The sequence below is a fragment of the Penicillium chermesinum genome, assembly GCF_028974085.1.
Source record: "Penicillium chermesinum strain IBT 19713 chromosome Unknown utg000001l:1.0-1975020.0:1.0-1976611.0, whole genome shotgun sequence".
NCBI classification, from domain to species: Eukaryota; Fungi; Ascomycota; class Eurotiomycetes; order Eurotiales; family Aspergillaceae; genus Penicillium; species Penicillium chermesinum.
The window spans coordinates 208,326-219,631 of record NW_026695311.1 but is presented as its reverse complement, the minus strand read 5'-3'; the positions used below and the strand labels follow the sequence as shown (position 1 = coordinate 219,631).

Below are 11,306 nucleotides of genomic sequence, written 5' to 3'. Positions count from 1 at the left end.
TGCCAATATGTATCGTACATGCCTCGGTCACAATGGGGGTATATTGACCGGGTCGCCGGGAAAGAGAAGAGTCAAGGGATAAGAAAATGGGACAAGAGAATAACAAGGCACAGGAGATATCCGAGCAGTCAATGCAAGCGGAACTAAGCGCCACCAAAGACATCATAATAGTAGTCTTCATCCAACCCCTCTCGTCCGGGTACTGGGGGCACTTCCCCGGCAAAAGTGGCATCATCGAAACGGACATTGAGCAGGCGGATTTTGAGACCATAGTTGCTAACGAGATCGATTAGCTTGTTGGTCTCTGTGGTGATCGGTTGTTGATTAAGAAGCATCAACAGCCCATCGAGCCATTCTGATGCCACGCTATGTGAGGCAGGCCGAAGCGTCAAGAGCACAATCTCCTTTTGGGTTGATCGGCTTCCCGTCCGAGCATGACTCTGGTTCTTGGTATGAGTCAAGTTGGGAGAAGGTGCGTGCCCATGGATGGTGATCTTGGTGGAGGCTTGCCGAGGAGCAGTCTTCACAGTTGAGGCCGAAGCGTCGTCAGGATTGGTAGAGATGTTAGACACCACGGATGAGACGGTAGAAAGATCAACTACAGAAGGTATGGTCTTAGCATGGCCCGAAAGCAATGAAGAATGGGGAAAACATTACTCTTCTCTGGCAGCGCATCAAGCTCTGGCGCCTTTTCCGCGACAGAGTCAAATTCACCGAAATGCAAATAGCGCCTGTTATGCGATAGTTGAACATACTGATGGGACGAGGCCCTCACATCCACTTTGGATGAAGAGTCAAGCGCAAACCATGCCCCGTGCAGCAGACATCGGATGCGTTGTTCTTTGACAAACTGAAGTGCCTCATGCTGGAGTTCTTCTCGCACTTGGTTAAGGTGCTTCCCCCCAAGCATCTTCATAGGTGAGTTCGAAAAGCTCCATCTGCAACTCCCGCAACCGATTGTATTCATAATTTGCCAGTTCCTCTTCGACATCTTGGACGTCCTTGGTGCGGCCCGCGCCACCTACCACAGACTCCATTAAGATACGAACCAACTCGACGATCTTGTCGAGGTCCTCAATTTCAGCGGCGGTAGCTTTCCACAATCGGAAAAACACCTGCAAACCAGCGACATGGAGCCGAGTCCAATGTAAGAGCAATGGCCGGAACAACTTATCCAGACTCGACCGGGATTCCATCAGCATAAAGGTCTTGGAATCCTCAATTTCCGAGTTATCTACTTCGAAATGTTCATAGAGGATAGAAGTGACTGCCAATGATGCCCGGGCAATGGGGCACCGCTGACCAGCGGGCTTGGTAGATTGCTCGAGCAGCATCTTCTGAAACTCATCGTGATGGCTGCGGACATAATCTGCCAGGTCCATCATACCTAAGTAGCCAACCTCAGAGAACTCCGATGCCGGAGACTCTGACTCGAATCCTAGCTTCCGCCACTTCTCTGCGTGGTGCCGTTTGGAGCGGCGGGTCTCATCGCCATTCTCATTTGTCTCATCAGAGCCTTTTGTCGGGTTGCTGGCAAGATAGATACCCTTTAAGGCTCGTCGATGCTCGGGCTTCTCCTGATCCAGAGGGATGTCTCGCCATTTGCGAAGAAGGACCTTAGTGAGCGACTGGAATTCGAGTAATGGATGTGCTAGATCTTGCAGCGCCGAGTCTTGCATCAAAACATAGACCGCCCGGATCACACCCAAATCCTGGAGTCTCTGTATGAATTTGGGCCATTCCGCCTCGGAGTCATAGGTGATCGAATCGCGCATTAGGGAATTGATTAGCTGGAGCGCATTGGCGCACAGCGCATGATCTGCGGAAGAAAGCCGACTGACGAGCATTTCCAGGAACTGAGGATATATCGCAATGGCAGGTTTCAGCGCGCGAAAGCCGAAGGCATCTGGGTCTGCTTGGTTACCGGCGTGCGGATGCGACACCACGGATACTAGGATTGACATTGCACCTCGGAGGATGTTGACTAGAGGATGGGTGACGATCAACTCGACGATCTAAATGGAACATGGACAGTATTAGCAGTTATATTTCGACAAGCAACTCTTTGCGTTGAATGGTGGGTGCTAGAAAGGGAAAGGTTCCTCACTCGTTGCACGAGCTCCTGATCGACACAGTCCCAGCCTTTGTCCACCTCCAAGAGCCGCGCGAAGCTCGTCAGACTGTAGGCGAGGGTGTTGCCGCTCGCATGCAAGGTGAGATAGCGCAGACGAGTCAAGCCGCCTTGGGTGATAAAGAGTTCAGCGAACGACGGGTCGCCAATAACACCCTGCAGCTTGAAGACGGCCATTTTCCGCGCGGCATCTTCTTCGCTTCCCAGCCGTTCCACCAACTCAGCGACATTGACGTTGTCCATGGTGATTGAGTCCCCGGGCAAAGGATGGGGTGAGGTGCGGAAAAAGCGGGCACATCAGGGGCAGCAGGGAGAGTACTTGTGGGGCCTTTCGGGGAAAAAAGGCTAAAATAACAGCCCCGTGGACCATGAATGACATATGCTGTTTCTCTGGGGGCATTGATCACACGTATGCGATGAACGATTGGGTATTCGTATTCCAGGAGAATTCAATTTTACAGTCACCACTACTAGTAATAATAGATTGGCGAGGAACTGCATATCTGAATACATAGAGTAATACTGTAGGCTGGTAGCGCCGATCCACAGCATCATCTAGATCGATCCATTATTCTGGATAGACAGCACAGACAACACACCCCCGATCGCTAATTGTGCGATATGCTAGTATAGAGTTAGTTATTCTAAACCGCTCCTTCTAGGTGCATGGGAGATACGGTTTCAACTATAAGTCACTGCAGGAGTTGAAGGGTCCATATCGAGAGTAGGCTCCAGCCAACAAAAGCCTCGGAGGAATCGTCTACCGGTAATGGCTGCCACACAATGATCAATCCTGGTGGATTTACATACTGCTCTGGATCTATCTTTCAGAAATTGATGGAATTGATTGAATAAGAACTTCCTAGCTACTGCTAGCAAGACCCTTCTGACATAGTAGATTCGTTCATACATTCCGAGTATTTTGTTCTCCTCAAAAGTAGCGGAATCAAAATCCAGACCGAGTGTACTGGTCTTGCCAACAGGATATCTAATAGAAATAGAAGTTGACACCACCAAAAGACAAAAAAAATAAAAAGAAAAAAAAAAGTCCCCCCAAAACAAATGCGCGAAACTCCGGAAGCATGCTGCGCCAGGCACCCGCTGTGAACCACGAACCTTGGCGACCGTTTATGTATCTTATGTACAGACTAGTGACGCTAGTCTCCTTTTTCCATGCGGCGCAAAAATACCGATTTTCCCTCCCCAATCTTCTAGAGATGCTGTTCGCTCACGGAGAAGAAGGAAGGGATAGGATAAAGGCCTGTCATTTATCGACGACTCTTCATCGTCGCCAGCCCACATTCCATATCACATGGGCAATGTCGCGGGCTGTATTTACAGTGTCGACCACCCGGCCTAGAATGGTGTGGCTAGACGCCTCTCCCTCGCCTTCCCCGTAGGGCATGAACATTCCCGAATCGGTCAGCTGTAGCGGACGATCTGTTTGCGCGTCCTCACCCTCTGGCACAAACCACGTGCGGTCTGGGTTTCGATATTGCCCGGTAAAGTCCAGGCTTGGATCCTCATCATCATCGTCCAGGAGGAAGTTGGCGGCGGGGGCTGGCCGCAGAGTCTCAACGGAAGGGGAGGGGGAGAGAGGGGAAGAAGACTGAGATGGGGCGAAACCAACCCACTGATTAAGAACTGATCCGGTGTGTGGTTCAGGAGTATCTCCACGGTATTTGAGGGTAGTAGATGGTAATGGAGCAATTGTTTTGCTATCGCTGCTGAAGCTGTTTCGGGGGGTGCTTCGGCTGCTGATGGGGGTTTTATTGGAGATCTCTCGCATCATGAACAAGCCTTCATCTGATGACGACTCGTCATCGACAGCGAAGGGCCATTCGTCCTCCTCGCCTTTGCATTCCACGGCAATGCATTGCTCGACCTCATCATTGAAATGAATATGACGGCGCTCACTTGGAGAGGTTAGACCAGAAGAGGATGTGGTTGTGAGAGTGTTTCCGAGGGAGTGAGTCGAGCTCCCCGTGCGCTGGTGAAGACGATCGATGTCTGTATTTGATCGATCGAGTGGGGGTCGTGCCCAGCCATTTTCGGCTTCTTGTGCCTGGAGAATGGCACCGGCATGTTGAAGTAGTGTATGTTGAGACAACGACCGTTGCAGGATGGTTTCAGAGGCGGTCTTCTTTTTGAGAATGGGCTTGCGATCGTGATAAAGGGTTGGTGTTTCCAGACGGCTGGGAGGAGGGGATGAATCGGATACGACAGTGTCGCTGGAACTTGATGTCTTCAGTGGCCCGTACAGCCAGGTCACATCACAGTCCTTGAGCCTTTAAGAACGAACAATTAGCTGAACATCCACACCGTTACCCTTCGACCGAGGAGCCCAATTGGAAATACCTACCAATTCAAAGTGTCGGGTGAGATCGTCCCCAGGTTGTTTTTCGCCTTCGCCCAGGTTCTCCACGAGGCGTTCTCCAGTCGAGGCCCATTGCTGTAGTCATTTCTGCGGGCAGCGACATACCGCCAGGAGGCCCAGATGTCCTCCTCCCGCCAGTCATGAGACAGATAGTCGACATGGCGAGAGGGTTCGTCCTCCACGGACGAATCGTCGGCGGCCGGGGTTCCGCAGGTCCGGACGGGGGCCATGCCTTCGGAAAGATCGCTCAGAACATCAGAGATCTTGTGGGCGGAATCCGATTGCCCATCATAGGTAGGGGAGGATCAGGTCTTCATCCAGGGAGAGGGTGCTGACGGTGGTGGGAGTGTAGGGGGGTTCTTCTGGTGGCGTAAAACTGGGCGAGGGAGGAAGTGATGAAAGCGAGGCGGGAGAGCAGTCCCGGGCCGAATCCTCATCTTGCATGAGGGTCTTGGTCGGGATGCCGGTCTGGAGGAAGTATCGCTGCGTCGTGGGGGCTCGACGAGGATCCGGGAAAACTGCGAATGCTGTTCGCGAGAGGCCAGCACCGCCGTCATTTCCCCGAAGTTTGCAGGTGGAGGACAGTGGAGACTGTGGGGGAGGGGAATGGGGGAGAAAGGATCAAATCAAAAGGGCCATAACACCATTAAATAAGAGCCAGGGAGGAGGGGCACCGTTCAACCCTGGAGTCGTTTGGGATGATAAGGATATACAGGGAACCCCGGATGCGGACAGGAAAAGTTGGTCACGATAAGGTCCCCAGTTTTAAACAAGTCCTGAGCGGGTCGCGGCAAGCAGAAACCAGAACAAAGAAAAGAGGGAAGGAAAAAAGGAGAAAAATAAAATAAAATACAAGGCTATTACCCTAGTATGAATCTGGAGAAAGTGGAGGGAAGGTGGCGGGGGAAAGGCAACGTCGAAAGAGAAAAAGACGGTGGCACAAGACGTGGGCTAGCAGACTGGAGAAGAGGTCTCGTAATATGGACCACCAGTGATATCAGTAGAGAGATCCGGGGGGGGGGGGGGTTCATAGAGTCACCGAAGTAATTGAGGGGCTGTGGCTTCTTATGATCTTCCTGTACCCTCGTATCTGGGTTTTGTATCATGTATCCTTCGCCACTTAGAACCCAAAGTTTAAGGAGATGCAGGGCCAGACCAGACGAGAAATGGCCCCTCGAACCGTTTGCCGAAGATGCACGTCCTGTTAGTGGGGTTTGATGCTATATTTATTTCTATTTAATTATTTTCTGCAGCTCTCGAATCCCTTCCCAGGGTCAACGTCTTGGTTTTGTTTTTCTCTCGCAGGACCTTGCGAGCTTGATAGAAGGAGGCGAATTGGTCGGAGCATCGCGGAGCGGGGCCGTAGAGGTACGAAAAAAAAAAAACTTGGTCCACCCTGGCTTGATCCTAGACTGAAACCTTCAGGCGGAAGGCTATAAGAGCAATGCCGTAGAAGATCCGGAAGCTCAGTCATGAGGCGATATATAGTCAATGCAAGCATGAGAGGAAGGAGAAGCTCGACAGAAGCTCGAAAACAAACCACACGAACGGACATTTTCTGGAAAGCCAGAAGCCAGACCTCCTGGCCTAGAACGCTCCCTCCTGCACCTCATAGACCCTTTCAGGGCCTGAGCGTCCAAGGGCGAGCGAAGCCCCAAGGCCAACGGGGACGGCGGGACTGTGGTTGCACTAATGTGTCCACGAATCCACCCTGCAATGGGCATTCTGAAATTGAAACCCGGATTGCTCTCTGGAGCCCCCACTGCTGCACGTCAACGCCGCCCTAGTCAATTTGCTAAAGGAGAAGAGCTTCAGGTCTAGATTACAGGGTTCCTTTCGGGGCTTACTTTCGACCCTTTCTACACTGATCTGGTCCGACTGAATATTTGGGCGGGACGTGATTCCGGAATTTCGGGTGATAGAACTACTATATATTTACAGGACCAGACACAATGGCCATAGGGTCCCATAGAGTACCATATATAATACCATAGACTACCGTAGACTACGGCGACTGGTACTCCGGATCAAGCGGGAAGTGCGAGGCTCGAGGACTCGAGGGGGCAAAAACAAAGTACGAGAGCAACGGCGCCTAATTAGCACGGACCCTGCGTGCTTTTATACTTTGACAGATAATGCACGCTCCAGGCATACGCGGACCCACCATTATAGCACCGATCACCTCTTCCAGCTAATATATGGCCAACTATATTGCTCAGTCTTAGCACGGCTCCCGGACACTAGCAGGGGTTCCCGTCTCGTTAAACACCTCCTTGTTTGATCTGGCCGCCTGGAGATTCCTGCCGTAAGCGAACTCACATACCTCCAAGGTTCCCGTTGTTGGGGTCACTCGAGGAGTACCCAGGTCCTCCCTCCATTTAGAACACATTCAAAAGCTATAACTATACTACAGTGACGGCCGCCGTGTTAATGTGTCATATGGAAGTAAGATAGCGACAGCAGGGTTTGTCCCACTCCTCCCTACCCCGGGCTTGTCTGTGCGCACCCATAATAGTAGAATTGCCAAATCTTCGGCCAGTGGGGTCGCCCCATGTCTGCATGACACCGATCCAGCCTCCCCGAGTTCTGCGTACCACCCGCGGAGACCGTTTGGTCGTGATTGAGATGCACCAATGATCGCCGCCCCACGGGCCTGTTCCCTGATCTCGTCATGATTCCTATGGTCTCTTCTCATTGGTCTAGTTCGCGGGAAACAGGAAAGCCCGCTAACTATATCGTGCATTCCATCGAGAAATCCCCCGGCACCCCAGGGCTTTCTCGAGGGCCCCAATCAGCCCTGCTCTCACTATCGTCCAGGGCTCCTCAACTACGCATTCTGTCCTCACCCCCTCACTGACGCACGTTTAACTTTCGCCATTAGCGCTGGAGGAAAGCCATTGAAGGATGGACAGAGCAATTCTGCCTTATCGGAGATTGCATTTGCATGCTTCTCTTAAAACCGTGATCCCCGGGTACCAATGAGCATCAGACCTGCTATCAGACGCCTAGTCCACGTCGCAGCTCAACGGTCGGACCAGATAGCTGCATGGCCCCATTGACAAATGGACAGAGGGAATTGACATGATCAAAGAGACAGCTGTCAATGAGAGCAGGGGTGGGGGCGTACGAAGCCCTTGCCCTTGTCGAAACTTTGTCATACATGCGCCACCGGGGACTGAGCTTGGGCGACCCGCAAAAGCGCTTCGTGGATGTTTCGTTATCGGCGAGGCCCAGGCGCCCCAGAAAATAAAAAAAAAAGGAAAAAGGAAAGAAAAGGAAAACAGAGCCAATTTCCTACAGGGTCCAGAGATAAGTGAGCAGGGTATTTAATGTCGGCTCTATAATCCTGTCTTTTGATGAGGGGTAATGATGTATGTTGTGCGTCTTCTCCATGCTCGATAGCGGCCATCCCACCGGAGGGTACGACTACAGTTGTGCTAAAGTTTGGGAGCTCATAAGCAGTAGGTTCAAAGATACTTCTTGCGAAGGTAGACGCGATAATGCATAATTTGTGGCCTGGGCACAACAGCTTGTGAATCAGAGGCAATAACCAGTCGAATTGAATAAAGAGCATAGTCCACGTGACATAGATTACCTCATGCGGACGAAAAGAGGGTCCGCTGCCCCTCGTCGGCGCACGTCGAACTTTCCTGCTCTCCATCGCCTCTTTTGAAACGATGGCTGAGGTGGCAGATCCAGGCCCGGCCGAGCCCCAGGCACGCCATATCGTGTACTGTGGAGGTAAGTAACACCCCCGGACCCCCCAGGTTCCGAGAACTGCGGAGTCGGAAACTGATCGAGCGCAGTGTGTACTCTTCCCCCCGAGGTTTGTTTGCAGCTCTTCCCCACTCATATCGGCACCTCTGACCTGTTTTCCCCCCTTCCCTGGGGATCTATAGTATTGTGAATTTGGAGGTACCGCGAAGAAATGCGAAGAGTGGCTGAAGGACGCAGAGCCCGACCAGTGGAACAAATTATATTCCGAAGGTATGTCTGTGAGCAATTGGCAGTCTCTCCATCCGTTGTGTTGCTTTCTCCATTAAGTCTTATCGTTTATTCATGGGAATTATGTGGCGACAGCTGCTTCTGACAAGCGTCTTGTGTCTCAGATGCTCTGAATGCCAATCTATCCGCTCTATCCGTATCGGCCCAGGAACGCGCGGCCAAAGATGCCGCCAAGAAAGAGGCCAAAGCTGCACAGTCCGAGGCACGCGATGCTGAGAAGAAGGCTGCCTCTAAAGTCATTATCAAACGAGTCGAGCGCAATAAGCGGAAACACGTGACCGTGATTACGGGCCTGGAGGTTTTTGGATTGGAGAACAAGAAACTTGCGAAGGAACTGGGCAAGAAATTCGCCACTGGATCTTCCATGACCCGCTCGCCGGCGGAGCAGAGGAAATCACCGTCCAGGGCGATGTTAGCGAGGATGTGCGTGAGTGGTTGAACGAGAATTATGCCAGCAAAGTGCCCGATGCGAACATTGAACTCGTGGAGGATAAGAAGAAAAAAGGAGCCCACAGCTTGATGAAAGTGACATGAAACACCTCCCTTCGCAAGATGAAAGATGAATCAATACCGTGTGTGTGGGAAAATGAAACCACCGACCCAAAAAGAACATGATATGTCAGGAATTGGCCAAGCTGCAAAGCTTGCATGATCTCTACAACTCATCCAATATCCGTAATGGATCGGTCTCCGTAGACGAGGCATGGGGCGCATGCTGCTTTTCCGCATCGCTTCCTGTAGGATGGGCTAGTCTGAGGCTTTCTCGGCGCTCGGCGAGACTGGATGGATACCAGGAGGTTTCGGTGGTTCCTTCGGCGTGATGGACCTCCGAAACAGGGCTCCAAGAATCTGATAGCGGCGCAAGTGGGGTTGATTTATTCAACCCCGAGCTTGTGCCACGCGTCCATTCACTGGATGGCGGCAGAGAATGCCAGTTTTGAATGACAAGCCCAAGTAAAAGCACCGCACAGGCAGCGGCGATAGTTGCCCAGAAGATACGCAGTCGACGACTGACACGAGACTGCCATTCCTCTTCGCGTTGCTCCCATCGGTCAATCTGGCCTCTGACTGTTTCGAGCCGCTTGCCTAGGTCCTCCACGCGTTGTCGGCCCGCATTCATGCGTTTCTCCAAGGCATCTGCCAGCTCGATCTGGGGCTCGAAGCCCTTCAAATCATTGATTTGTTTACGGACCTCCTTGTCCACGCCGGCAGTATCTTGCTCAAAATTGCTTAGAAGGGACGAGGCAGAGTCTGAGAGATCCTGGAAAGAGCTGATAGTCGAGTTTAGCGATGTGATCCTTTCAAGCAGATTGTAATAGGTGTAGTCGAGCCGACGCGTGAGCTCGGTCGCGAGGGTCCCCGTCGAAGAGAGTGCAGAGCGTAGATACCTACAAGCCCAGAATGTCAGTGACTTGTCCAAAAAAAAAAAGACCAGGTCAGACGGGGTTTTCATACTCTTCACCTTGCTTCCTGCGATTCTTGACCCGGCCTAGATCTTCCATGGACTGGATATGCTGTCTCTGAATTGGGCCTAAGCGTTCATGCTGTTCCGGGTTGTCGAACAAGCTCCCCTTCCGGCTGCGGGAGTCAAGGCCAGACGTTGAATCAGACCCCCATCGAGACCTGGTGGTCTCCCGAGAAACGGGGTGGAGAAGTCCATCGTCCCCCTCACGGTCCTTGTCGCGGCCAGACCAGGTGGGCAGTAGCCCCCCGTGCACTTGCTGACGAGGCAAGGTGGCTCATAGGACGAGGCAGGCGGATCTCTCGTGATTTGCTGTGCTTGTGTCGGTGATGGGATTTGGTTGCTTCCAGCGCCGGTTGGTCAATGAATTGTCGCTGAAACCGATGCCTTACATCTGTCCCATCAGGCGAGGCTGGCTCTTCGTCAACTAAAGGACGTCCTTGTGGTCGGTGAGTGCTGGATTGCTCACGCAGAGCCGTCGGACCCGTTGTGAAATCATCATTGGGCGAGCGGACGGTCGATCCATGGTTCAAGGGAAAGGTGGCGGAGGGCCCGGGGGGTTTGGGACGAGAATCCATGTCCATTCATATTGTGATAGGAGCATTAGCAAGACCCCATGGGCGCAGGAATTATACAGCGACTGGGATTGAAGGTGGAGTCCGCAGCGCGGGAGACGTAGGGGGTCAAGTGCTGCCTCGGCCAAAGAATGACGCCAGCGGGTCGGATTCTACAGAAGCGCAATTTCCGCATGTTTATCACAGCCACTATTAATTGCAATAGTTGAAAAAAAAAAAGTCATCCATATTTAGGACTATGTGTTTTCTTTTTCAGGGAACAAACGAATAATGTTGATATCGATTATATGCCTAGTGCTCTGTTGCTTCAACATGGAATCTGCAACATGAAATCTCCTTCTATAGTATACATCATTTCCTCAATCCTAGACGAGTCATTTCAAGTCCATGAGCTTTGGATCGATTTGCCAATATAAGGGAGGGGTGGGTAACTGGAACAGCAATAGAGGAAAATACGGGAGATCTCACATATAATGAGATATAATGGTTGGAAACTTTATGCTACTGGTAACCTAAACCCATAGAATCTCCATTTCGGCCTGGCCGCCATGGTCGGGCTGTACATCTATAGGACGACTTCTCTGAATTCTTATCATATCCAGTAGAGGATAGTTCAGAGAAATGATAGATCCGATTATGAAATCTAGATCCTGTTCCTTAGTTCATTCAAAGCGTATTTCAATGCTTGTTTCTATAAAGGGTATTATGTATGTCTTCGGCACAAGGACCATTCACCAAATAAGGGCACCCTTGAAA

At 51.6% G+C, this 11,306-nt stretch overlaps 5 protein-coding genes across 5 annotated transcripts; 1 reads left to right on the top strand and 4 right to left on the bottom strand.

Annotated features, from left to right (window-relative positions):
• Positions 1-143: 143 nt before the first annotated feature.
• N7468_000099 (ELMO/CED-12 family protein) lies at positions 144-2,374 on the bottom strand (the record flags this gene model as incomplete). The annotated part of the gene is made up of 4 exons (XM_058469396.1): positions 144-598; positions 658-910; positions 990-2,015; positions 2,108-2,374. 4 exons carry the CDS (start codon positions 2,372-2,374, stop codon positions 144-146), a joined length of 2,001 nt encoding a protein of 666 aa, XP_058335427.1.
• A 1,039-nt stretch (positions 2,375-3,413) lies between these two features.
• N7468_000098 (GATA-like domain-containing protein) lies at positions 3,414-4,738 on the bottom strand (the record flags this gene model as incomplete). The annotated part of the gene is made up of 2 exons (XM_058469395.1): positions 3,414-4,419; positions 4,494-4,738. The coding sequence occupies 2 exons, from the start codon at positions 4,736-4,738 to the stop codon at positions 3,414-3,416; spliced, it is 1,251 nt and encodes a 416-aa protein (XP_058335426.1).
• A 58-nt stretch (positions 4,739-4,796) lies between these two features.
• On the bottom strand, positions 4,797-5,065 carry N7468_000097 (protein phosphatase regulator REG1; the record flags this gene model as incomplete). Its single annotated transcript, XM_058469394.1, has 2 exons — positions 4,797-4,991; positions 5,012-5,065. The coding sequence occupies 2 exons, from the start codon at positions 5,063-5,065 to the stop codon at positions 4,797-4,799; spliced, it is 249 nt and encodes an 82-aa protein (XP_058335425.1).
• A 3,120-nt stretch (positions 5,066-8,185) lies between these two features.
• tma22 (putative RNA binding protein Tma22) lies at positions 8,186-8,952 on the top strand (the record flags this gene model as incomplete). Its single annotated transcript, XM_058469393.1, has 4 exons — positions 8,186-8,249; positions 8,315-8,334; positions 8,408-8,495; positions 8,618-8,952. The coding sequence occupies 4 exons, from the start codon at positions 8,186-8,188 to the stop codon at positions 8,950-8,952; spliced, it is 507 nt and encodes a 168-aa protein (XP_058335424.1).
• Positions 8,953-9,168: 216 nt separating this feature from the next.
• Positions 9,169-10,559, bottom strand: N7468_000095 (uncharacterized protein; the record flags this gene model as incomplete). Its single annotated transcript, XM_058469392.1, has 3 exons — positions 9,169-9,901; positions 9,969-10,234; positions 10,368-10,559. The coding sequence occupies 3 exons, from the start codon at positions 10,557-10,559 to the stop codon at positions 9,169-9,171; spliced, it is 1,191 nt and encodes a 396-aa protein (XP_058335423.1).
• Between the last annotated feature and the right edge of the window lie 747 nt (positions 10,560-11,306).